At 39.5% G+C, this 26175-nt stretch overlaps 1 protein-coding gene across 1 annotated transcript in view; it reads right to left on the bottom strand.

The window, feature by feature from the left end:
* Window positions 1-8249: 8249 nt before the first annotated feature.
* The window catches only part of aacs (acetoacetyl-CoA synthetase), a 39294-nt gene continuing 21368 nt past the window's right edge, over window positions 8250-26175 (bottom strand). The window contains exons 11-18 of the mRNA XM_046035536.1: window positions 19529-19593; window positions 17103-17225; window positions 13830-13943; window positions 12781-12906; window positions 12362-12431; window positions 11733-11791; window positions 11104-11306; window positions 8250-10979 (exon numbers count right to left, since the gene is read on the bottom strand). Coding sequence (XP_045891492.1) covers window positions 10842-10979; window positions 11104-11306; window positions 11733-11791; window positions 12362-12431; window positions 12781-12906; window positions 13830-13943; window positions 17103-17225; window positions 19529-19593 — 898 coding nt within the window. The 3' untranslated portion in view covers window positions 8250-10841. The remainder of the gene's footprint in view (window positions 10980-11103; window positions 11307-11732; window positions 11792-12361; window positions 12432-12780; window positions 12907-13829; window positions 13944-17102; window positions 17226-19528; window positions 19594-26175) is intronic.

Genomic DNA, 26175 nt, shown 5'->3' on the forward strand with positions numbered 1-26175 from the left:
TGATGTAGAACTCTCTTTCAACCACTTTACACCACACACTCTGTTATGTATTTGCACATCTGGGAGCTGTCTTGTACAAAATAAATCTCATTGGCATTTGAGCAGTTTGGGGTCAGATACACTATCAAAGCCTTATAGGCGGACCTTAGAAACAATAAAATGCCAACTCACGAACCCCAAGTTGCAACTGTAAGTGTTCAATTAATCAACTTTGAAAACAAGAGATTTAGTTTGTATTCAAACAGCAATAATCTTATCAAGTCACTGATAATTCAGTCCTAAATGGTGCACTGAATTAGACATAATCAAGGACTATGATACATTGTGAATTATATATGAATTATAAACAGTAGCCTATATTCTTCTTTCTATAATTTATCTTATCTGAAAAGTCAACGGGGACACTGATGCATAGACACGTTGCAGGATGGAGAAGCAAGCCTGCGGCTTGGGTGGGTCACACATTTAAAAACTTGCACCAGCTCCTTCGTCCAAGGTAGAAGACAGTGGCATTGGGCAGCTCTCAGGTGTGTTTCTCTTGTCTAGCTGAACACTATTTATTATACATAAATGAATGCATACAGTTTCCAGATGATACCGGTCAATTTTATAGCATAAGCATAAATGCATTTATACAACACAACTTTAATGTTTTATAAAGTCACAAATTCTATTCGAGATGGTTTCCCTATACAAGGAGAGAGAAATCTGAAAATGTAGGGCAGCAATTTGCACATCTGCTCAACTCAATTTAGGCCATCCCACACAGGCACAAGTCTTGGAAGAGATTCTTTTACATTTAGCTGCTTCTTGTGTCAAACCCAATTGAATGACCACATAAAACAAACTGAAATTCATTAGCTTGAGCGGGGTTTCAAATAATTAGTATTAGAGGTATAAGGAGTTGGGGGAAGAAGAAGTTCTCTCAAGCAAATAATTGACATTGATTAAATAAAAGCCACTCTAGGTGTGTTCCTGTGAGGATCAAATTGGAAACACAATTCATCAAGATTGGTTGTTAAAGCCACTTTATTTTGATCAGTGAATATCTACACAGCAGTTATATATAAGTATGCTAACATGCTCACAATGACAATGTTAAGAGGCTGATGTTTAGCAGGTATAATGGTCCATGTTCAACCACTTAGTTTAGATGTTAGCATGCTAACATTTGCTACATAAAGACCAAAAATTCGTTTAAGCAAGACAAATTAAAATTTCAGCAAACCTATACTTGTGGAGATATTTTGCTAAAAAACAAAGAATGCCAACCTCATGGGGGCACTGGAGTAAAAATCAGTCAGCAAGTGTCAACCTCTGCAGACCATCAATGTATGTACAACATTATATGGCCAGAGGTGGAAAGACTACTAAAATATTCTACTCAAGTAAAAGGATGACTCCTTCGATGACCTTTTACTTAAGGACAACTAAAATTACTGGTATAAAAATCTACTCAAGTAAAAGTAAAAAGTAGCTCATTTAAAATTTACTTAGAGTAAATGTTACTTAGTTGCTTTTTTAACCGCCTAAAGAACTTTATACTGATTTAATATCTTATTTACACTTAAATCGCAGTCTTTTGCAATTTCATAAGGGAACAAAGCCATATTGTACTTTCAAATTTAGTTCGTTTGACAGATACTTTTCCAAAACAATGGCAAAACAATATTAGAGACCTTTTATGTTATTATGAGAAGTTTTGAGTTTTTTCGCTTCATCATGAAACTGGCTGCCATCACATTAATTATTACCGTTGGCTAGAAAGAGGTTACAGGTTTATTGTTGATCATATAACCTACAGTTTATAATTTAGTTATAACGTTACACTGGTTTGAGAGTGTGGGATGTGTTGACTTACAGTAGTTTAAGCTGTCATTGATTGCATTGCACATTACATGGTTGTGCTCTGTAAATGAAAAACAGGTTACAGTTACAGTATTCCTTATAGCTATGCAGTTTTATAAGCAACCTGGATTAAACGCAACAGGTGATACAACATTCGTAATAACCACTTGAGACTTGACTTGGACTCTGGCTTAAAGACTTGAGACTTGACTTGGACTCTAGCTCAAAGACTTATGAGCATCTCTGATATGAAGTCATATCACTATTTATATTTAAACTGGTGATTATTTTAATGAGACATCATAGGTGTTAGTGTACTTAAATTATAATTAACATAAGCATAATTAACTAGTTACCAGCAGGTTGCTAGTGTCATCCAACATTAGCAATGTGATGCAGTGATGTCTGTTTGGCTAATTTGAGCAAAGCCTCTTACCAAACTATGAAAACTTCTTTTCAACCATCTGTGGGGCTACAAGCAGGGTGCGAAGTACGAGGGAGCCAGGGGGAGCTTGGCTCCTCTCAATAAGACACGACATGCTATTATTACCATTCATTTCTATTTTTTCATGGATCATGTGTAAAATCAGGAGCGTCGGGATTCATCCAGCCAGAGGGAACGATCACTGACTGTTCGCAGCGTTCTGGGGTGCTCCGCGACCTCCTCTCCCTGGCCCTATCCACTCCCTCTGGCTGTGGACGGTCCACCAGGAGCTACCTCAAATCCAACATGGATTCCTTCTAGGGAAGAAAAGAAATCTGTCAATAAGTTTTAAAACCTGCTGTCACAGCCGATTCCTACTAGATTACAGTAAAGGTTTATAGCATAAATACAGCTCTCCTTTTCTCCTCAACTCCCTGAGTTCATCCTGTTTACTTTGACCAGACTAAAAAGGCTTCTTTCCATTTCTGAGATTTAAATATGACAGTGCTTCGTGCTTAATTTTCACTTCAAGATAAAACCTCTCTTGCTACATTCATGTCAGCAAGACATCTGCACAGAAGAAGTACCTGTACAGCACAGGGGAGCTCTTTATTGATGTTGTGATCAGCCTTTCAGGAGAAAGTCTCTTTGGGAACCAATTTAGATTTAACAAGTCTCCTATGGGGGTGAGAGGGAGGAAGAGGGCTTCAGTGAATGCACTGGAGGATAATTGGGGACATGGAGGATAGGATACAATAGGAAGGAATAATAACACATCTAGAAAGTAGGTATGTAATTCCCATACATTCTACATAAAAAAAAAGGATTCAACTGATGCTTTTTGGGATCTTAATCCTATAACCATTGAGGAACCTCAGAAGTTTGTTTCAGGAACCCAATGAAATGTTTGTGAACGTAAAAATCAATGTAATCTCCCTTATATATGTTGCGTTTGTAAGGATGTAACAAAGTAACCATAGGTAGCCTAAATGTTGAAACAAATGCAGAGGTGTTTTACTCACAGCATCTAATTAATGAGTATAAAGGTGGATTTGAACATTATTATTCCATTAAAGCGATTATTACACAAAATGACATATTTGTAATTGCAATGATTTTAACTGCATAATGAAGGGGCTAATGGCACTTTTTAGTCCAGCTAGTTAAACTTTACATTATTAACCTGTGGGGAGAAAGATTCATTCGCATTCTAATGTAGTCACTTCATACATTTTTATTTTCCTCTATATAGAAGTAAAACTTTTACATAAGCACCACAGGTCAATTTGTAACAAAATAATAGAAGAAACAGTCTGTCATTAGTCTTTGCAGTTTCAGTTGACTTTTTAAATTAATTGCACAGGGAGTGAATTAACTGACAACACCTGTAGGTACAGAGTGTACAATCAAGGCTAACAAAGTCAATTCTGGTTTGTGAAGTGTTATGTGCAGTTATAATAATAATAATAATAATAATAATAATAATACATCTTATTTGATGGCGCCTTTCATGGCACTCAAGGTCACCTTAAAACAAGAAGCAAAAGTACAAAGCATCATAAAAATAGGATAAAAACTAAAATAAAAAAACTAAAATTTAAAACTGTCAAAATGGAAATCGGTTATTATTATTATTACAGTGACTATGTTAGTTTAAAAAGATGAGTTTTGAGAGCAGTTTTAAAGTTTTTAATAGTCCATAGAGTCCATCGTATGGATGTGTGGGGGGAGAGAGTTCCAGAGTTTGGGTGAAGCATAGGAGAAGCCCCTAGCACCCATTTTACTGAGGTTGATGGTTGGTAGTGTCAAAAGACTTGCTGTGGAAGACCTAGGGAACAAGATGGAGTGTAGGTCTGAATGAGGTCAGTGAGATAGGTAGGAGACAGATTATGGAAGGCTTTGAATGTTAGGAATAATATTTTAAAGTTAATTCTTTGTGATACAGGGAGCCAGTATAGTTGAATCAGCAGATGAGTGATATGTTCTGTGGACTAGGAGCATGTTATGATCCTTGCTGCAACATTTTGGATGAGTTGCAGTCGAATGAGTTTGTTAGGAATGCCTGCTAAAATTGCATTGCAGTAATCAATGTGTGATGTGACCAAGGCATTTACTAGGACTTCCGTTGAGTGTTGAGTTAGAGCAGGTTCGTAGTCTGGAGATGTTTTGTAAGTGGAAAAAGGCAGTCCGGGATACATTATTGATATGGCTGGAGTAAGAGAGGGTACTGTCCAATATTACACCGAGGCTCTTAACCTGTGTGGACAGGTATGGCGGTTCCATTAATAGGGAGTGAGCTGGTGTTGGTTTTGACAGAATAGATTTTGAACCAAAGAGCAGTAGCTCAGTCTTACTATTGTTGAGTTGTAGGTAATTAGTTGTCTGGATGTCATGTAGACAGGCAGTGAGTGTACTGGAGGGGAGTGTGGAGCTGGGGTTTGTAGACAGATAGAGCTGTGTATCGTCAGCATAACAGTGAAAATGGATGTTGTAGCGCCAGAAGATGTTGCCAAGAGGGAGGAGGTAGACGATAAATAATAGTGGTCCTATAACTGAACCCTGCGGTACTCCGTAGTGGACTCTGGAGGTTTCTGATCTGTAGTTTTGGATTTTTACATATTGTGACCTTCCTGAGAGGTAGGAAGCAAACCATTCAAAGACAGTGCCCCCAATTCCTATATTTGCCAGGCGGTCCATGAGGATGGGATGTGATACCGTGTCAAAAGCTGCTGTTAGGTCCAGGAGGATGAGAATGGAGAGAATACCGGAATCTGCTGCACGGAGGAGATCGTTGGTGATCTTAGTAAGGGCAGTTTCTGTGCTGTGTTTGGGTCTGAAGCCAGATGGAATTTTTCCAGGAGATTGTGGGTAGGTCTGTAGTTGAGATGCAGCAACCCTTTCCAGAATTTTCGATATGAATGGTAAGGTGGAAATTGGCCTGTAGTTGTTGTGATCATTGCAGTCTAAACCAGGTTTTTTCAGTGTTGGTCTGATTATGGCAGCTTTCAGAGAGGGTGGAACCGTACCAGTGGAAAGTGAGGAGTTGAAGATGGATGTTACTAGGGAAATTATAGAAGGCAAGCACGCTTTTACTAGGGTTGTGGGAATTGGATCCAGATGACATGTGGAGTTATTGGACTTGGTAATAGTTTCAGAAATGTGACTTTCAGTTTGAAGGCTGCAGAGCACTGTTCATTTGAAAGGTTGTTGTTCATAGTAGTTGCCGGTGGTTTGAGTAGTTTTTTTACTGTGGAGAAGAGGGTTTTGGCATTCCCTTCACCTGCCGTGATGATGTTTGCGTAGTATGAGTTTTTGGATGTTGAGAGAGCGTGTTTGTATAGGAGTATATGATCATTGTACATCTGTTTATGTACAGCAAGTCCAGGCTTTTTGTAAAGCCTCTCCATGCGGCGTCCTACGGCCTTAAGCTGATGCAATTCAGATGTGTACCAGGGAGAAGTATGGGTAAATGAGACAGTCCGTGTTTTTAGAGGGGCTAAAATGTCCAGTGCAGAAGATAAGCGGTCATTGTAGTAGTCCATTAGATCCAGAGTTGAGGTGGTGGGCGGTGGAGCTGGGTTTGATGTAATTAAACTGATAAGGCTTTCTGGGTGCACATGTCTGATGTTTCTATATGATATGACACGATGGGCCTTTGCCTTACTGAGCAGTAGCTTGGTGTTGAACAGTATAGCTTTATGGTCAGAGATGGGTAGCTCGGCAGATGTGATGTTATAGGGTAAGATGCCAGAACAACAGACTAGTTTACATATTGTTAGCTCAAAGCACTCTAACATTGTTTTAAAATCTTTTGTGAACATGTTATCAGGGTTATCAAAATGGACATTAAATTCATCTCCAATTAAAAATTATGTTGGGAGACATAGTGCTAAGTGTGCTTAAGACTGTTGAGAGCTCAGTGATGGACATGATGGATGATTTTGGTGGTCTGTATATGACAGCAATAATAGTAGGTGCCAGTCCACAAAGCTTAACAGCCAGCAGTTCAAAGGAACACTGATCAGGTACACAGAGTTGTGTTAGTTTTATACACTCATGATAGATCAGAGCAAGGCCGCCTCCCCTACCACCATAGCGTGGTTTGGATATGTAGGTGAAGCCAGGTGGAGCTGCTTAGGTTAGATGAAGAAAATCATTTTGTGGCTACCATGTTTCTGTGAGTTATGAGACTACTGGGATGAATCAGACAACAACAGACTCTCTGGGGGCATGGCACCTACCATTCATGTACATCCGATGGTTATTCTTTGTGAATTTGGTAAAAACTTCAGCTTTTCATTTGTCAGCATTCCCACATTCACCCCACTCTGCTCATTTCAGCCCTCACTCTTCACCCTCCTATCTCTTGACAGGATGCAAACAAAATATGTTCTCATGTTTGAATGACTGAAGGTAGGAATAAATGAAATGCTATAACACTAGATTGGTGAGACTTTTTACACTGAGGAACTGGACTCTAACCAATTCTCACTTTTTCTATTTTTACATTTTTCTCTCTGTTATGTTTTGAAGTTTGGCTGACTGGCAGGTCTGAGCATTCACACTAATAAAGGTTATAGGGAGTTTAAAAACTGCCAAGTTTATTTCTAAAGTAGACGTCTGTCAAAATGACTGGCTTCTACACACTCACCAAAACACACACACAGATTTGTTTCTGTTATTCCACCAGTGTGACAGTGGCTTATTCTTTACCCTAAAGCAGAAGTTCACATGCTGAGGTGGTCAAGACATGTCACGAGATCACAAGCTGCTCACTGTAGCACCAAAGCTGATTCAGTGATATCATGTTATATGCTGCAGATGGTATTGAAACCCAAAGGTGAAGCTATATAAAGTAGCAAGGAATGTAATAAAAATGTTCTGTTTTTAAAACAATTTTAGGGACTTCTAGCAACTACTTTTGAGTTGCTGGAAGTGTCCGCGTCAGAATTCATAAACAAATATTTCAGTAAAGCTGTTAAAACATATAAATGTTGATTTCAACTCCTGTGTCCAGCAAGCATGGGATAAAAGGTCTCCCAGTTTATCTTTGGAAAACAATGTGGATGCACATGTTGTAAATCTGCAATGGGTATTAAAGGCTGAAGTTTTGGAATACAAAATTGTTTGTTTGAGCTTTTGCTCTCAGACTGGCTTCACTTTACTGGGAAGCTGACAGTTGTCAACTAGGAAATGCACCCGTGCTTGCAACAAAATCTCCCTTGATGCACGACTTAAGCTGTCTCTAATGCAAATATTCCCTTGAAAAACTCTGACTGAACATAGCCAAGATGTGCAAATGAGAAGAGTTCACATCCATTAACGATTCTGACTACTTCCAACATAAACTGGACCGAGACAATGGCCATCATCATCATGCTGTTGTGTAAAGGGGCATATAATCTACTGTAGAAATTATTCAACAACACTTGTCATATCTGATTCAATAAACTTCCTCACAACACTAAAATAAGTACAAATTACATTGTAGATTGAAGGCAGACTTGAGAGAACCAAATACAAACAGCTTCATTTTTGTATGTGACAAACCCGGAATTGTGTTTGCAAACACTTCACCTATTACATGTGTAATTATTATATATATTAATTATACTACATAATGGAAAAGTACATTAGAGTAGAACCAGATTTCACCATGAACAATGTCACCTAATGCGGTTAAAGTGCATATGTGTGTGAGAACCTACGCATCTTTGGTACGTCAAATGTGCCTTGTGGAGTTTTCTTTAAAAAAAATAAAGTTCTGTTTTTTAAAAGTTTTTCTTTAACCTGCATTGTTTACATCTCTGTTTGCTGGCTTGCAGTCTTCTTCCCTGCGTTTTGCTGGTGCAGTGCTACTTTTCTTGGAATATTGTGATGGCACCTGGCACATGTGCATCCAGTCACCTGCGCGCTTGTGCACAAGCGACAAACAAAACGAGGACCCACTCATCAAAGCATTGCTCCATAGCGCCACTAGTTGTGCCTTTAAAGAGGATATTTATTCAATTTCAGCAGTAAGATGAACTGCAGAGTTTTCCAGTTAAAGTGGTTTTACAGAGAGCAGAACAGAAACAAGACTGAATCAAAAGCCGAACAAGAATAATCCTTAAAAACTACAAAGGCCCAGTAAGAAAAGTGCTATCTGTTTATCAGTATAAAATGCAGCCTAATTTTTTCTCCAAAGATCAAATGCTTGGGTGACACTGACTTCACCACAATTTACATTCTGGTCAGTTTTTTTTCTCCCAACAGGAAATAAAGCCCAAGTGATTAGTGTTTTTGTTATTGTATACTCATGTTGCTCAGTAGTGTTACCAGTAGTGATGCGCGGGTCGACGGACCCAGTTAAGGTTACAAGAAAATATCACAGGTTTGAGCGGACGGGTCAAAAAGTGACATAGCAGTATTCCGAGCAAGTTATTAATAACTTACAGAAACACTGCGAGCAAGACAGAGTTCATATCTTTTAAGAAGGGTTACTTGTTTTGCTGCTATTCAACCATAAAAAACACTGTTTAATTTGTTTATTTAGCCTAGATCTTCCCACTACTGTGGGCAGGGGGAGAAAGAGAGTACTCTGGACAGCTCCCTAGCTGCTCCCTGAAGCAGCATCAGCACCTTGGAGAGCACCGTGGTGCTGGGTGCAAATATTACACCCTAACCCGCCTATACCTAGCTACTAGTGACCACAACTGCTGCAGTTCATCTTTAGCATAGCATTAATTAGCCTTTAGGCTTTGCCACACAGCATGGGGAAATTTTGAATACATAATTCAGCTTTCCCTGTACAAAGCAAAAACAGGCTACAGTACTGTAGCTATTTGAAGCACATTTTTCTTTGATTTCCGCCAAACATGGAACATAGATATGGAACTAATTACTACAGGCTTCAGTGGTGATATGAACATTTTCTTACTTTCAGATCACACTTGATCTTGACTGACTGACTGACTGACTGACTGACTGACTGACTGACTGACTGACTGACTTTATACAATAGCTTGATGAATCATTGCCAACATGACTTTAAAAAACGTTTGCTTGTGGAGAGCTCCTCTTGCTGTCTTGGTCAGAATGAAACAGAATCAATGGTTACAAAGTCAAATAAGGGTTAAGATTTGAGCATGCAATACAAGAAATCAATATCTTTTTAAGTTGGGACAAACATACAGTAAGTTTTGTTTTATCTAGATTCTATCTATGATTAATTTATTCAAAGTACAACTCCTGACATGTTACGAACCCTAAATCTAAGACTCACTTTGGTATGGTTTGGTTAACAGGCTTGAATTACTACCTTTAAATGCATAATTACAATGTTAACGTAATTTCACAGTCCAAAAATATATATTCATATATATACATTTAATAAAGCATACACACCACATAACAATGATATGGTGATATGAGCCAAAGCTGCAATGTTAATCCCAGGTGTTTGTGTGCGTTGATCTGTACACTTCCATGGATTTTCAGTCTGGGACCCACTCAGAACCAACACCGGTGTTAAAGCAGGTGACACAGGGAGATATGGTTCTTCACAGGCTGATAGCAATCAGCCTGTGAAGTCAAAGCAAAGAGCTTAATCCGAAATATCACTTCTCCATTGTTGGTGGACTCAAAGCATTTTTCACAAGGGCTGCTGTGCACATCATATTACATTCAAAGCTGAATCCAGTTTACTTGCACATCATGGTAGACTAACCTTGGACTCACACAGGTGGCGTGTGCGCTGCGTTACGGATGCGTCACGGCTGCCGTACCTAATCGTTGTAATTGTAGTCAATGCTTGTGCTCACACCAGAAGCGCAAGAATAGGCAGGCGCTCTATTTTTGCCGTAAGACGTGTCGAGCAGCACAGAGCAGATGAGCCGGACAGGAAGTCAGACACATAAACAGCAAAGATAATCCGGTGGATTTTCAAAATATAATAACTTGTGCACACTCCTGATCGTATCTCAACAATAAACACAGTTAAAACAGACCAAAAAAGCCTTCTTAACCACGGTAGAAACACAAAAATCGAGGAACACTTACCAAATCAACTAACTCTAAACAATTCAGCAAAATCAGGCAAGCAAAACGCTCTTATTGTGAAATGCTCCATGTGGGAAATTCAGCCCTGCAGGGAACTGGAGGAAAACGGTTCACAGAGAGCTGTGATCGGTAGCAGAAGCACACAAAATAACAAATAAACAACAAGTCAACAACGTGGAGAAGGCTTAATGCTCCGCTGCTGAAACACTTCCAGTGTGAGTTGACACAGGGCCGAGGATGGGTCAAAACCGTGGCGCAGCCGTAACACGGCGCACACACCGCCTGTATGAGCTGCTTAATCACTTGATTGAAAGTTAGCTTATGGATTAGTACACCTAATGTCTCTCATCTGCCTGATACCATATTATATATTAATATAATTTGCACCATTTTTGTATCGTATTGACTACACTTTGCAAGTCTCCCTGTGCCTATAAATTTGAATAAAGTTAATTTAAAAACTAAGCTGAATTCTCGTCAGGTGGTTCTCCTTTGCAGGTCCTCTCTCCACCTCTGTGAAGCCCCATCTCTAATAGTTTTGCAGTTCAGGAATGTTCTTGTAGAGGTCCAGTGAATCAGGGTTGGAGAAGGCTCCTCTTTGCGCCACTTCCCGGCCAGCGATCACCTGTTTCACAGCCACCTCCACCTTCTTACCGCTGATGGTGTACTGCAGATGGATGAAGAAACAGGCTGTCATTTTAAGCCAGAACGGACTTTCACAGCTTTAACCATTGTGACAGGATAATCTGACGGGTTTATTCATATTTGATTGATGTTCATATTTCTCTTACAGGAATGTCTCTGGTCTCCAGCAGCAGAGCAGGGACATGTCGGGCAGACAGAGCTTTTCGAATGGCTCCTTTAATCTTCGCCACCAACTCCGGACAGAAGGGCTTACCAGGCGCCATCTTTAAGAACAAAATAACACGCTCTTCTCCATCAGTGTTGTACTGAGGAACGCAAAGACTGTCTGACACTTCCTCAAACGCCTCCACTGCAGAGAGGAGAGGAAAGGAGAGGGCAGAGGGAGGACAAGGAGACAGAACAAAAATGATGAGAGCAAATGAGAGGCAAAGAAAGAAGAGGAGGTGAAGAGAGTAAGGTAGAAAAAATGAGGTGAGAAGAGGAAAAGTATGTGGATAAGTTGAAAATGGGTGAGAAGAGAAAAAAAAATTTCACCACTTAAAACTTCAAAATTAAGCGCACAAACACTGTGTTTTTGTTGTCAATAATAAGAAGAAATGGTGATTTTGCTGCATTTGGTTGTCTGAACAAATAATGACAAGTGATGGGATGGCTTTTATTTTCTACAAACATAAAGAGGACCGTGACTTGATTTAAGCTCAAAAACGCTTTAGCCATATCCTTTCATCCTTTCTTACACCCGCACCCTGCTCCACGTGTAATGTTCAAGACTCACCGATGTTGTAGATCTCTGAGCTGCCAAATCGAACTCCGTTGGGGTTCAATGTACCGTCACTGCAGAAGAAACACAAGTTCAAGATTCATAGTCATTGCAAAGCTTTCTTGCCACACGTCATTCAACACACTGGAATAGAGAGGGAAAGAAATCGACCAGCATACAACAATATTTCACTTTCAGTAAGCTTGTGATTCTTTCTTTATACATTATGTACAACACAGGAACTATGTTGGTCTATTTATTTGTTTCCATACTTTCAGTTTATTTCCATTTACCCTGGAAGAACTGAAGACTCTTTCAGTGTTTTATGTCATAAAGCAATTTTATACAGTGCCATAAACCAGCTTAAGAGCCAATACAGCCTACCAAGCTTTCTGAACAATATAATGTAGTGCAGGGCCAAATCTCAGGGGGAAAAGTCCAAATTTAAATGACTTTCATCCTCTTCAACCAAGCAATTCGTAGCATTAGCATCTCATATTTAATATCTGCAATCTGCATAAATTATATTTAAACATGTCCACTTGCAAAGTACTCTAAATAAATGAATCAATTAAAGCTACAGTGATAAAACAAATTTAATTTTAACATTCAGAGGCTCTCCCCTCCAACAGTTAATGGCTGACCTTCGGCCCAGCATTACAATGCCTCCTGTCTTTGGGTTGATTTTACAGTAGTCTCCGTGGGCCCACACCCCTAAAAGAGAAGGAACACTATTATATTGAATGTTTTTAAAAATTCTCACATTTTTGGTAATAGAAAAACCCACCGTAAAATCAAATGTAAGACAATAAAACAACAATACATGCGATGAAAAAGAGCAGGTGAGCTGGTGAGAAAAAAACTACCTAGACTTTTTTATTAATTTTGATTATATAAAATTTAGTACATTGAATATAATAACAACAATAACATAAAACATACATTAGTAGAAAGTTTAAGTTAGGCAATATGTATAAGTGCTATTGTATGTTCTTTTCTCCTGGGTTCTTTGTATGTATACCCTATGTGCGTTTGTATTTATATCCAATGTTTGTGTACTTACCAGGATATGTAGAAAAGTACGCTTTGTGGTATTTGCTCCCGTTCTCGTCATTCCAGAAGTGTGTTGGCTGGCAGGGGATTGGCTTCAAGCAGACAAGCTCCCCACTCTCTCCCCATACAGGCTTACCTGTCCACACACACACACACACACACACACACACACACACGGATTTCACAGAAACAAAAAAATAAAGTTAGAGCCCTTGGATATAATTTGCCGCAACACACACACACATGAACACAAACAAACCCTTAGAAACACACACAGACACACATATAAATCATTCTCGGATCAAAAAGCAGTAATGTAATGTATCCCACACTCAGAGAACCTGATACACTTTAGTGTGTGGTTTCACACAGGCCTCTCCTCCTCCCTCAGGACGGTGTTATAGGCTTAGAGACCGACTAAAATAATCTCAAACTCTTCCTACAAAACTGCCTTTAAATTATCCCTCAATCCACTCTCCTTTGAGGTGGTGGAGACACGCCAGTACAGCCTGCAGCAGGGATCGGGAGCTGGGGAACAAGGGACTAAAATCAATGAGAAAAACATAGAGGGCTTTGAAGACTCCCAGCAAGATAAAAAAAAAAAATCCCTCTTTTTTGTTTGGAATGTTGATGTAAAAAACAGTGTTTCCCTTATGTTTTGACTTGTATTTACCCAGAAAAAGTTCACTAATTACTTATTGCAATTTCTCAGCAATGGCTAGCTTCAAATTCATGCCAACGCACACACACGTACATCCCCATATGGGAGCAACGAAGTATAACCACAGTTTTGTTCTGTTGGCTACCATGCAGCTCCAGGAGCAGATGGAAAGTTTGCTCAAGGGCATCTCAGCACTTTTTAATGAGTAATTAATTTTCCTCATTAATATCTTTTCAGTCCCTCCTAGGATTCAAACTTACAACCTCTACATGATCTCTAGACCCTGTTGTTAATATACTGTAGATTGCTCAATAAATCCATTGATAGAGTTTAGTCTACATAGAGAGGGAAAGCAATGGTATTCAGTTTCAACGCAATTCAGCCATACACACTCTCACCTTCAAGGTTCCAGGCTTCCACGGCTATGCCGAGGTTTCTTGTTTGGATCTCGCCACGATACACTGGGACTGTTGGGTTCTGACCCATGAAACATGACACTATGTCAGTGCCACCTGGGCAGAGAGATGAGAGAAAGAGAGAAAGACAGATAGAGACGGAGATTTAGTCGGTTGATGGTCTGAAATGAAATACCTCGCTCCAACACCCTGTGAGGAGTTTTTATTCTAAACAAAAATTGAAATAAAACATCATAGTTTAGTTTACATTCAACCTTCTCGCCAACGCTGTATTCAACCTTAAAGCTCTACCAATTCATTTTTTAAATATTTACAATAAATGCAATTATAACACACCAGTATCATAACAAATTCTGCAGCTTCACGCAGCTTTTCTTTCTTTTCTAACAATTTTCGGAGGTTTAAAGAATGTAAATGTACTGGTGGTGGTGGGAATGGTTGACTGTAACTGCTCGTCAGTACTTTTTCCAGCAGAGGCTATTTTCAGACACGGCCCAGTGTAATAAAACAACTGTACTCTACTTGCACAGCACTAAGTTAACGAAGAGTTGAAAATGTAGAGGTTTAAGAAAGTTTAAGAAAGCTGAAGTTATCTCAGTCTAGGTCCAAAGAAATCAATCTCAAATGGCGAGCATACTTTTTATAACATGTATACTGACCTGTGGGATAAGGTACCAAAGCATCACAGTGACCACCGACCTGAGACATTACTAAACTTAGTATTCGTATCAATCTGGTATTTCGACAACACAAACTGGCAGTGTTAGCAACCGTGCTCCACCTCCGTTGACCTATATAGGAGTTCTACACTGTTGCAGCACATTCATAAAACTGTCTTGAACACACACACACACACATACTGCCACACCATCCATTTGTCTCTTTCTACCATCCAATCATCTACTATTTCAGACACATTCTATTCATCTCCCTTACCATTGTTCTATCTCTACCTCCTTGTCTCGTTCCCTCTCTGTATCATAGACTCCATCCATCCATCTTGTTCGCTTCCTCTCAACTGCTCTCTGCCCTTCTTCCACTTCCTTCTCTCTTGCTTATCTTTCTGTTCTTTACATTCGTTCTCTGTCTCTCTGCCAGGTTCTTTATTGAGCTTTAATTGGCTCCCAGGAGGAAGTGGAAATTTTGTCTTCTGATTAAACACACACACTTATAGTGGGAAGACATGCAATTATTTTATTATTACATTCACTTTAATGGGTGAGTACACACACACAAAAACAACACTCACACACACACACACACACACACACACACATATATAAAGTATATTTTGAGCCAAAAGTCACTGCTGCTTTCTTGGGATGCCTTCCATCATAAGGCATTTAGTGTGTATTCTATGTGTATACACAAGAGGGTAACTTGTCACACTGATCTAATGTTTCTAACAGCACTGACTACTCTGAACAGTGAAGAAAAAGATTTTTTGAACTCCCCAGTTTGTGCATATATTTGTGTGCATGTGTGTGCGAGTCTGCTTTAATGTTTTGTGTAGGTGTGAGTGCTTTGAACATCCTCTGGCACAGTTTGGGGTCAGACAAAGCCACCAACTGAGACAAAAAGGCAACCAGCTCACCTACGCATGCATTCAAAAATGAATTATAAAAAGAATACACATGAGACTTAACACACATAAAACACAAATTCAACATACAGTGTAATAGAAAATAAAAAACAAGGATGAGGAATTTTCACCTTTTTCTTTCCTTACAGTGAAGAGAAGAGACAAGAGAAGACGAGAAGGAGCAAAAAAGGGAGTAGAGGAGTGACATATGGGCAGTCAGACGGAGGTATATTAGGATGGAGGAAATCCAGCAGTGAAAGTGTTAAAATCCCCCAATAAGGGGCGACGGGCGGCTAAAATCCCTGCTGACAGGATAACACACAAACACACACACACACACACACACACACACACACACACACACACACACACACACACACACACACACACATCCTAAAATACACAAAAAGGGGAGTAAAAAATTACTCATACAGTGTGTAAAAATATTCACGCACATGTTTATAGACACATCCACTCAGAGACACACACACACACCCCCACACAGTCACACAGTCACACAGTCACACAGGGTGAAATCGGTGAAGGGGCCGTCACATATGTCGCCCTGACCACCAGTCAGTCACATATGCTGCGATAAATCCTAATAAAACACACACACACACACACACGCACAGAGCGGTGACCTCGGGGGTGAAGGTTAGGTCGGTTGGCAGCCAACAGGGTTGGAGCCTGCTGTTGCCCTTGGCGATGAGTAGGAAACTGACTGGGGCAGGACCTGCTGTTCTAAAGAACACACACACGGATACATATACAAGCGCACATGCCCTCATATCCGTCATCACATCCACAGATCCAGTCCTTTAATTATAAAGTCATGGAATGAGTGGTGAAATGAGCAGACAAATTGTAAACGCTAGTAGACGTAACTTGATTTCTCCAGTGGTTGCCAGTATGAAAAACAGTCTGTGCAGAGACAAGTGAGGAGCATGGGTGATTTTATAACAACAAACAATAGGAAAAACATTTAGATGTAAATTTATGAGACAATCAGCTAATACTGCCCCTCCCCCCTTTTCTCCGGCTCAGGCTATGGTCTCAGGCCAGATTTCTGACTCGTGGGTGACATTTCAGTCAATGCTTGTGTGTCCAATTTTTCAACCTGCATGTCATTGTGTGCAAGTGTGTTTGTGTATGTATGCATCTCTGGCTATATGCTATAATCATCAAGGTTGTCATTCACAGTGTGTGCGTGGTGCTTAGATTCTGACAGTCTATGCATGTTCTAAGCTGCTACTCAGTGTGTGTGTGTGTACGTCCGTAATATGTCAGTCACCCAGGCTGTGCTAAATGTTAAACGTTTCAGGACTCACAGAGAAAGACAGATAGTGTTCTATTGCCCTGTCAACATAACAATGGGCTGAAAGGGTCTGTGTTTTTGTGTGTGTGTGTGTGTGTGTGTGGTGGCGTTGTGGGTGGTGAGGAAAATGTACAGTTCTATACAAATTATTTTTCCCCGAAGTTCCTTTTGATGTGTCACTCCTTTTGTGTTTGTGTCGCAGATGGTCTGTTGCTTTTTTTTTTCTTCATTTTTTGGGTGTAGCTGCCGGTGCAGAAGACACCAACAACATTTGGAAAAGCTGCTGTTATTTGTACCCTTAGACAGAACTATTACGAAAAGAAAGACAAAATTTGTCCCAGCATCAGTCAGTCACCTGAGATGGAGCCCAGCAGCACGTTGCTCTTGATGCAGCGGTAGACGTAGTCATAGCTCTGAGGTTTGAGAGGAGACCCGGTAGACAGGATGGTGTGGAGAGACTGGAGGTTGTGTGTTTCCGCTGGGTGAGAAAGAGATAAAAGAATCAATTACAAATTGCTTACATATACATACTGTGCAGTATTGTGCATTGCAGATAATGCTGTCTATCACTGTATTACATCTAGACACTTTTCAAGTACCGACCAAAATGTCTCTTAGCATCAAGCACTGAAGTATCAACAATTGGCATTCAATGTTTGGTCAGTTTTTGTCTTGTCTACTGTATACTGTATTTGTGATCTAAATTACCATCATGACAGTTTCCTAATTTTAGCCTATATTTTATGTACAGTAGGCAGAAGTGTGGCTGCTTGTGTTTAGACAAGAGTAAAAACAAATTCACTGTGAAGTTTAGCATATTTTTTTCCAATAAAAAAAGGGTTTTGTAGTACAAAGGTAGTGTTTTGGGATTAGTATCATGGAGGCTACCATATCGAAAAACTTCAAATATAACCCAGTTACAGTCAGCACTAGCTTCTGACTAAATTAAAAATCCATACAAACGCACACAATTTCAACACAAGGGTGCTCCATGCACAGCTGTTGTTCCATGCACCCCTACATGCTGTGTTAATACAGTTTGCCACCCTGATGTGACACAGCTTACGAGCTTGTGTGTACTACAACACACACAACACACACACACACACACACACACACACACACACTTAGCCTCTGTCCCCATGGTCCATGCATGCACACGCTCTTTAACACACACACACACACACACACACACACACATGCCCAATCCACAAGCCAATAACACCCTGCAAACTAATGAGCTTCCAGCAACCGACCCTCACCTCATAAACACACACACACACACACACACACACACACACACACAGAGAGAGACATAGTGAGAACTCTTGCTACCCCCCACCATGCCTCCAGGTGTCCGGTCCAAATGTCAGCCCAGGGAAAAGGGCCCCTCCGCTGGGGCAGCCAGTGAAGAAGCTCCCTCTACCCTTCTCAGCCCACATGAGGCATGATTGCATGCACGCACGCACACACATACACACCTCCCTGTGCCATTCTCTTTTTCTCTAATAAGCATCCAAACACAATACACACACAGTGCCAAATGGATCAAGTGGCTGGCTGGCTGATAGGGGTGGGGCAGAGATAGAGACAGACAGGGATGCAGCAATTCGAAAATTTGTTTTTCGTGCTATCCTGTTTAGCCACAAAATTGTGAGTGTGTTTAGGTAATTTACAAGTTGCAGAGAGACAGACAGATACAAACACACATACACACAAAGCAGGCGCCATGAATAAAGATTTGTGGTGATTATAACAGTGCACTGGGAATTGAGACACAGCAACTGTTTATGCAATAAACATTGGTTATAAGTGCTAATTTAACATTAGGAGAGGAGAGGAGAGGAGAGGAGAGAGGAAATGGGAAAAAGAGAGAAAGTGGAGGTTAGAAAAGGTAAATAGGAAGCTATACTCATTGCATTAGTTATGAGTTGTAATTTACATGAAGATGTTGGGAACAGGAGAACTATTTGAGAGTTTAGATGAGGGGCTGAAGAGGAGGACATAAATAAGATGAGAAACAAAAGAGGAAAAGCTTTGATATACTGTATGTAAATCAAATGCCAGCTTATGTAACTAAATTAACTGGTACTCCTCATTTCCCCACCAAAGAACTGTACTTCCATTAGTGTGAACCAGGTATAGAAGTTGAAATATCATCAAAATAAGCACCTCTTGATGGATTGGATTTACACCAAACTGAGGATTGGAGCGTAACAACCTGAAAATGTTTCTTGTACTTTCTTCTATTACAATATGTACAGTGTGAATTTACGAAAGAGCACAGCAAAGGTGCAATCATTTTAGCATGCACTTCTAAAGGGACTTTGTTTTTGTCACACAAATGGTGAGATAGAGAAAACGGCACGTATGAAGGTTAACAGGAAGGCTAATAAGCCTGGTACAGCTCTGATTATGTGTAGAGACCTGGTTCTCGCTCTCGAGAGCTGTGACACTAAAAGCAATTAGTTGGTCCTATCCATGACTCACATGATTTATCATAACAGCACTTTTATCGGAAACTGTTGATTCACGCAGTAAATGGCATAGAGGACATTTAGAGTCAAACAGCATCACTATTATAATCATTATCGTGTCCATCTGCTCTCATTGTTCCAGGTTCCATTCTCAGAGAGTAGTTGTGTGTGATTATGTGCGTGTGTGGGTGAATGAATTCCTCTCAGAGTTTCTGCTTGTTATTTGTGTGCGTCCATGTGTGTCTCCGAGTGTCTACGTGCACGCTCCTGTAGGCGTGTACATGCGCCGGTGACCACAACTCACCGGGTTTCAGGTTCCTCTCCTGCAGCACAGACAGCCACTTGGCCCCGGTACCAAAGATAGTGATGCTGGAAAAGAGAACAATATTTTAAAACATCATGATATAAAGAATCAATGAAGCAGTCTTTTTCAACATTAGGAAATAAAGATATTTCAACATCCAATAAGTGGAAGATTATTTGGGGGAATAAAACAGAATTTGCGTCAGTGTTGTCAACAATGACAACCATTGCAAAGGCCCTCCTACATACATGTACTCTATTCTGCATTGTGACAGCAGAAACTTTAAACAACAGAACCAAATTAGCAAACACTATGAATCATCCTCTGGGGTGGTACGAATATTGTAGCCATATTTCATGGCAATCTGGCTGCTTATTTTTGAGAAATCCTACTCAAGACCAAAGTGTTCGAGAGATAATTGGAAGGACAGACAGGCAGGCTAACAAACGGTGTGACATCATGATCCTTTACCATCGTTTACCCTGGGAATTCTAAGTTGTGTCCATCAAAAACAAGTAACAGAACTTTTCTCCAGCATACAATGCTTTAATCCCCAAATGTGTTTTACTCGTCTTCATCAGGACAATGATGAATATTATAGTATATTGGAGAAAGGCTGGATGGCTTGTTTAACGTCGATGGCCTTGTGTTTGAAACTCGCATTAACCGGCACCTTCAATTTTCCACAAGTAAACTGACTTCTGCAGAGTGGCTTGGGACGTGATGTCACATCAAGCTACATTTAGATGTGGTATGTACACATACAGTACACTTCAATTAGATTTAAAGTAGCTGTGGCTCTAAGGTCTGGCCCCTGTGTTACTTTGCCAAGTAAGCCTACTCCACCTAGCTGGCTAGAAAATGTGTGGAATAATCTAAATGGTCAGTGGGTACAAAAGTTAAATTCAACTGGAGACACTTAGATACTAGATTTGGTAGAAAAGTCTAATTTTCACTAGATACTAATGTTATAATTTAACATCCAATATATTTATGTGTGAATTCTGCTGGTGGTTGATGAGGTACAGCCAAAACAAATCATATGATAAGGGGAATTTAGTACCAATATGAGTGAAGACAATGAACATATATGGAAAGTGATTATAAACCAAATCAAATCCAGCTTTAATTTTGTCGTTTGCCTCCCTGACAAATACAAAAATAAAGTTGTATAACATCCTATCAAATGTTCAAATCAAATGCAGATAACAAGTAATAACTACCCGAATTATCTGAATTATTCATATTTCTTTACATAACACTATTACTGAGAAGCCTGAGAAACGGCTACCACATCCAAGGACGGCAAAAAATAACTATACAGGACTCTTTCGAGGCCCTGTGATTGGTACAGCAGCAGCTGGCACCTGAATGGGTGTGAATGGGTGACTGTGATGTCGTGTAAAAGCACTCTGAGTGGTCTGACGACTAGAACAGCGTTATACAAGTACAGACCATTTACCATTATGACCAATGACACTCCAAAATAGCTTTTCTTCTTAAGCATGTAAGTGGGAGTATAAGTGAGTACAAATCTCCTCTTATTAAACAAACATTAACGTCATGAACATTAGTTGAGTTGACAACACAAAAAGGTTGATCACATTTGGTCAAGGTTGGTAGGGGGAGGGAGCTGCAACAGCAACCAGCCTGTATAGACAGAGTAATAGTGGAAAGTCAGAAGTGAGAGTGTGGGAAAGGCCTAAAACACCTGTATAAATATGACTGGACGTTACTATTCAGCTGGTAGAGAAGCAGCTGATGAATGAGGCGCTGATGGTGAAGCATGAATGAAGGGGCTGACGCAAGCTCAACATTAGTGCTCATTCTGAACTGACAATGCTCCACTCGTTGCCCTGAATCTATGACAAGGCATAATTTCAATGTCTGTGTGCTGAATGCAAAAATATTTAAAAAAGGGCAACAGTTACTGAACAGCCTTCGCCCTTAATCCCATCTGCTCCAATGTAGCTGCTCAGTAGCTTGGCTGCACAAGGAAGCTCCCAGGAGAGGAGAGTGTGTGACAGTGTAAATGTAAAGCAAGGTGATGCTAACAGTCCTTGTGTGCTCATTCATCCCTTCTTGGATAGATAAGAACAATGTAGACAAAAAAAAACGATTGGTAACTGACTTTCAACTGAACACATTTAAAAAAAAAATACAGAAGTCAAAAACAATAATGGCCAGTCTAGCATGAGAGGATAAAATGTCTCCCGTGTCAGTGTTCCACAAGGAAATAGTTCAGAGGAGAACAAATTGACAGGATGTTTACACGCAACAACCCTGAAAGGAAATGATTTTGGAAGGTGGCTTTTTCTGTGTGAATGGAAGTCACCCTGACAGCTGACAACAGTTGGACAACATGTGGAAGGCAAGAAGTGACAAAACGTCACTTCTGTGTTCCCCCAGCAGTTTTAATTTTAAAACAAAGGGCCTTCAAAGCGTCAATGGGTGTGTTTGTGTCTCCGTCTGCGTCTTTCTGTCTTTTCAAGTTGTTTGCACTGACATCAAATCGATGAAATTGCCCCTTATCACTATGGTAACCATATCTGTCAATCAAAAAAAGATCAAAAAGAATCTGTCTCTGGGACACAAAACAACTGTCTGATGCATGATTGGTCGGAAACCAGGAATTGATTTGTGGTGATAGATGTGATCTGCACTCAGACGTTCGAATCGATTAGTGGTAATAGAGGTTGTTGATAGGGTAAGGGAAGGAGTGAGGGAGGGATTAGATGGGTTGAAAGGGCAAAGGTCTCAAGAATAATATCTCAGATGGAAGAAAGTGAATGATAACGTGCACAGGCCTAATGAATGTGCACACATACACACACACACTTCTTTGTCCTTGTTACCTCTGCATGCCACACCCCCACCCCATTCTGCCAGCTGAAGTGTCTTATATAGAATATATCTCATATAGAAATCTTATGGTCATTTTATATAATGATCTCATCTGATTCACTGATAATCTAAATCTTGATGCAGTAAGAAACTGTTTATGGACAGTGAGATTTTTGGCTAATTTGTCTATTTTTAAGCTGATAAATATATTTGATATTTTCTATAACTGAAAAGGGGTACAAGTACATGTTTTTTTGCTTTAGCAGAAAAGAAAAAAATGTGAAATAATTATGACATGCCAAAAAAGGAATTTGTCGATTTGGTTGATCAGTCCATTACTTAAACTGTCAGTCTATTACATCAATCTCTCAATGCTGTACCTCCTACATGTAATTCCTTCAGAACTTTGTCTTGATTTCTAACTCTGAATCTATTTTGAAATGGAAGAATCAATTTCTATATTCTTTACCGGTAAAACATTACAAAAATGAATTATGAAGAAGATAAAATAGCTACCTGATAACACGCCTAAACTCAAACACAGAAACCCCATTTGTCATCCGCACATGCACAATCACTCTCCATTCTATCCATCATCTCTGACCCCCTATCTGCATCTGGATTTGTTCGTTGCTGGCCTCCATGCAAAGGGTCACTCTGTTCTGATTGGAGGCAGGTGGCCAGGTGTGGCCGCTAATTTGGTGTTTAGGATGGAAGGTGGAGGAGAAGCTGTGAGTCTCTGTTTGTTAGCGCGTGCACCTGCATGTGTAAATGTACCCGTGTGTCTGTTTCAAGGGAGACGTGTTACTGGAAGCTACTAAGTCAATAAGAGACACTCGAAGCCAATGAGACACAAGAGCACCCCCGAGCTGTTATTACATTAATGGGTCTCAAAGTGTGTCATGATGTAGCATTTGAAGTACCACTTGCCAGTGCATGTTTTCTAAACTACTCTTCCACTTGTACTCCACCCCAGGAAGAATTGTAATATAAAAATGGACCAATGCTCTCTCCTCAGGTGTCAGGTGCTACAAGGAACAATTTGAAGCCATGGTTTGATGGTGTAATTGTTAAATGATTTGCAAATATTAAAATGTGAAGCACCACAACATTTTTGAAAGTCAATACCATACCAATACCAAATGTATTAGGGTAGCTTGGTGATATTGCAACAAATAAAAGAAAAATTGTTCAGTATGATAGACAGCCTCCATATAATGCCAACATCTCCTTTTGTGCTCCAATCTAACCTGGTTGCAGACAATCAGAAAGGCATAGAATATATTGGTCAAAATTAATGTAGCAAAGTATTCTGGGTTTTTTTGTTGATGTTTTGTTTGTTTTTTTACAGTATATCAATATGTTGCATTTAGCTCTTTGACAAGTATGGGTGTTGTTTAGCTTGTGAAAAAAACAATCTTTGTAAAGGATTTGATAAAGACTCCAGTTAACAACATTTAGATGCAGTTTGAAGACTGGAGGATATTTTAAATTGTTATGCCTACGTGTATAAAACTGTAACTAAGCTGGCAAGATGCAATCTGCTGAACTGTAATCTCCCCCAAAGAGGATAACTGAGAAATATGCTTGGCACTGGTAAAAGATTTCCATAGTTGGTACAAACGTATAGGAGGGATCTTATATCAGCTCAACATATAATGGACCAAAAGATGAAAGAGACAAGAAGATCCTCAAAGAAAGCAGAGGAGCCACCAAAGTCCTATGGAATACATGCAACCTGTCACAAGTATAAATGTTTTAACCTTGCTTACTTTACCCAGGAATGCTGCTACTTTTGTTATGACTATGGCCCTGGTGCAAAGTCTCAATAAATCTCTCTTTCCTACATAACACAGGCTAGGAAAGTTGTCAGAGCATTTACAGGTTAGGGTGTATGCAATAAAACGGCCAAAAGTGAGACAACAAAGGTTTCAGTCTCGGTCTACAGTATATTTAGTGACACTGACATCTATGTTACTGATAAAACCATTAAGTATGAAACCAGATGGGTTTGATTCTTCTTGTTTGTGGAAATAAAACAATCAACCTCAGAATTGATGTCCGCATGGACGGCTTAAGCACTGGGTCCCTTCAGGTGTTCTGGTTCTCAGTAGATTCGAAGTATGCTGAGAAGCACAGAAAAGTACTGAACATCTAGAAATATTTTTCCGAAAAGACACTCTCCCAATGCTTAAGTCTCCCCTAACTTTTTCCTTTCTCAAGGCAGCAAATCTGCAATAATCAATTTAAGCAAACGGAACATTTGCTCTGTAAAATTACCACTTATTTTCCATAATTCAGAATGCCAAAATCAAAAATAAATCTGTAAATGTCAGTCGTTAAGTGTGATGTGATAGTGGAATTCAATAGCAACTAGTAGCAATAGCAATTTTTAACTAGTCCTAACCAAAATTTCAAGGCAACGGGGGAAGCATCAATGCAAGTTTAAGACTCTCCAAGGCTCTGACAGCTTTAGCCCCAATTAAAATGTCCAACCTCAATTCAGAAGATGAGGGTGTAAAATTTTACATGTCAGCCTCTCCCAGAGGGTTCCACATGGTGCTGGGATCTGGAAAATGTCTAAGGTGGCAACATCAGCGCTTAATTGGTTCAAAAATCTTCTCACAGCCCTCCATTGGATTCCTTTATCTGGGTAATTTTGCTAATAGTATTCTAACCTTGTTAACTCTATTTTTCCATTTACTGTTTAAATTCTTTTTGGGCAAACAAGCAGCACAAGAACGTCTATCTCATCAAAAAACTACTACAAACCAAACAATACTGCTTAAGAAATTGGTACAATCTCTACTCTACCAGTAATTTTACCAGGGAACCTATCATCACTGGAAGATCCCAATTTATCTGATAATTCAAATGACTAGTAAAATAGTGAAAGGAGCTCATTAGCTTTGGGATCTAACAGATCCTGTTGTGAGTTTCTGCTGTATAAGTACTTTTTCTTGGCACTTTTTGCTCCATAGTTTCCACTACTCCTCATCTGTGTCAAATCTTTCTCCCCATTACTCCTGTCCTTGCTGAAGGCAATATACCATATCTGCTGAACTGAAGACGTGTCTGTGGTATCACTGCCTTAAAGGGTCTTACTTTTGCTGACCACAGTGCATTTTCTTTTCATAATTTCACCACAGGATGACTGAGTGTACCAAGTAATCAAAAAAGGATGGAATTCACAAAGTCAGTAGGTTAAGCTTATATTGAGTGTTTGAAACCAACTTTGTGTTTGCAATACAAAACAAAGAACACATTATATTACACTTGTCTTCTTTCTTAGCCTCCGCCTTGTCCATTTTTTATATATATCTTGACACTTTGTTGTATATTATCACTTTGTATACTATCACTTAGATACCGGTTATTGATTTGTGTGCGTTAGGGCTAGTAGCTGAACAATTTTGAAAAACTATTTAATTGCGATTATTAATTTATATGTTTTGCAATATTATAGGGAATGATACTTTTACATAATTAATCTAATTTTCATTGAAAAAATAAACGATTAAAATCATTGCATTGTTGTGTGATTTTTGCGGAGATCTGTACTAAACAAAGATGTTTCCGTGAGTCTATAGTGTGTAGGCCAGGACATATCTGCAGTGCGACAATATTTAATTACAAATAGTATTTTGACACACATATCGCCTTATATCCTTTAACGAATATTACTCCTGCGATTTAAAAGTAAGCAAGTAAGTAAGTAAGTAAAATTTATTTATATAGCACTTTTCACAGATAAAATCACAAGGTGCTTCACAATAAAACAACAAAATACAGTTCTAGCTAAA

Source organism: Micropterus dolomieu, linkage group LG21 (genome assembly GCF_021292245.1).
Source record: "Micropterus dolomieu isolate WLL.071019.BEF.003 ecotype Adirondacks linkage group LG21, ASM2129224v1, whole genome shotgun sequence".
Classification (NCBI taxonomy): domain Eukaryota; kingdom Metazoa; phylum Chordata; class Actinopteri; order Centrarchiformes; family Centrarchidae; genus Micropterus; species Micropterus dolomieu.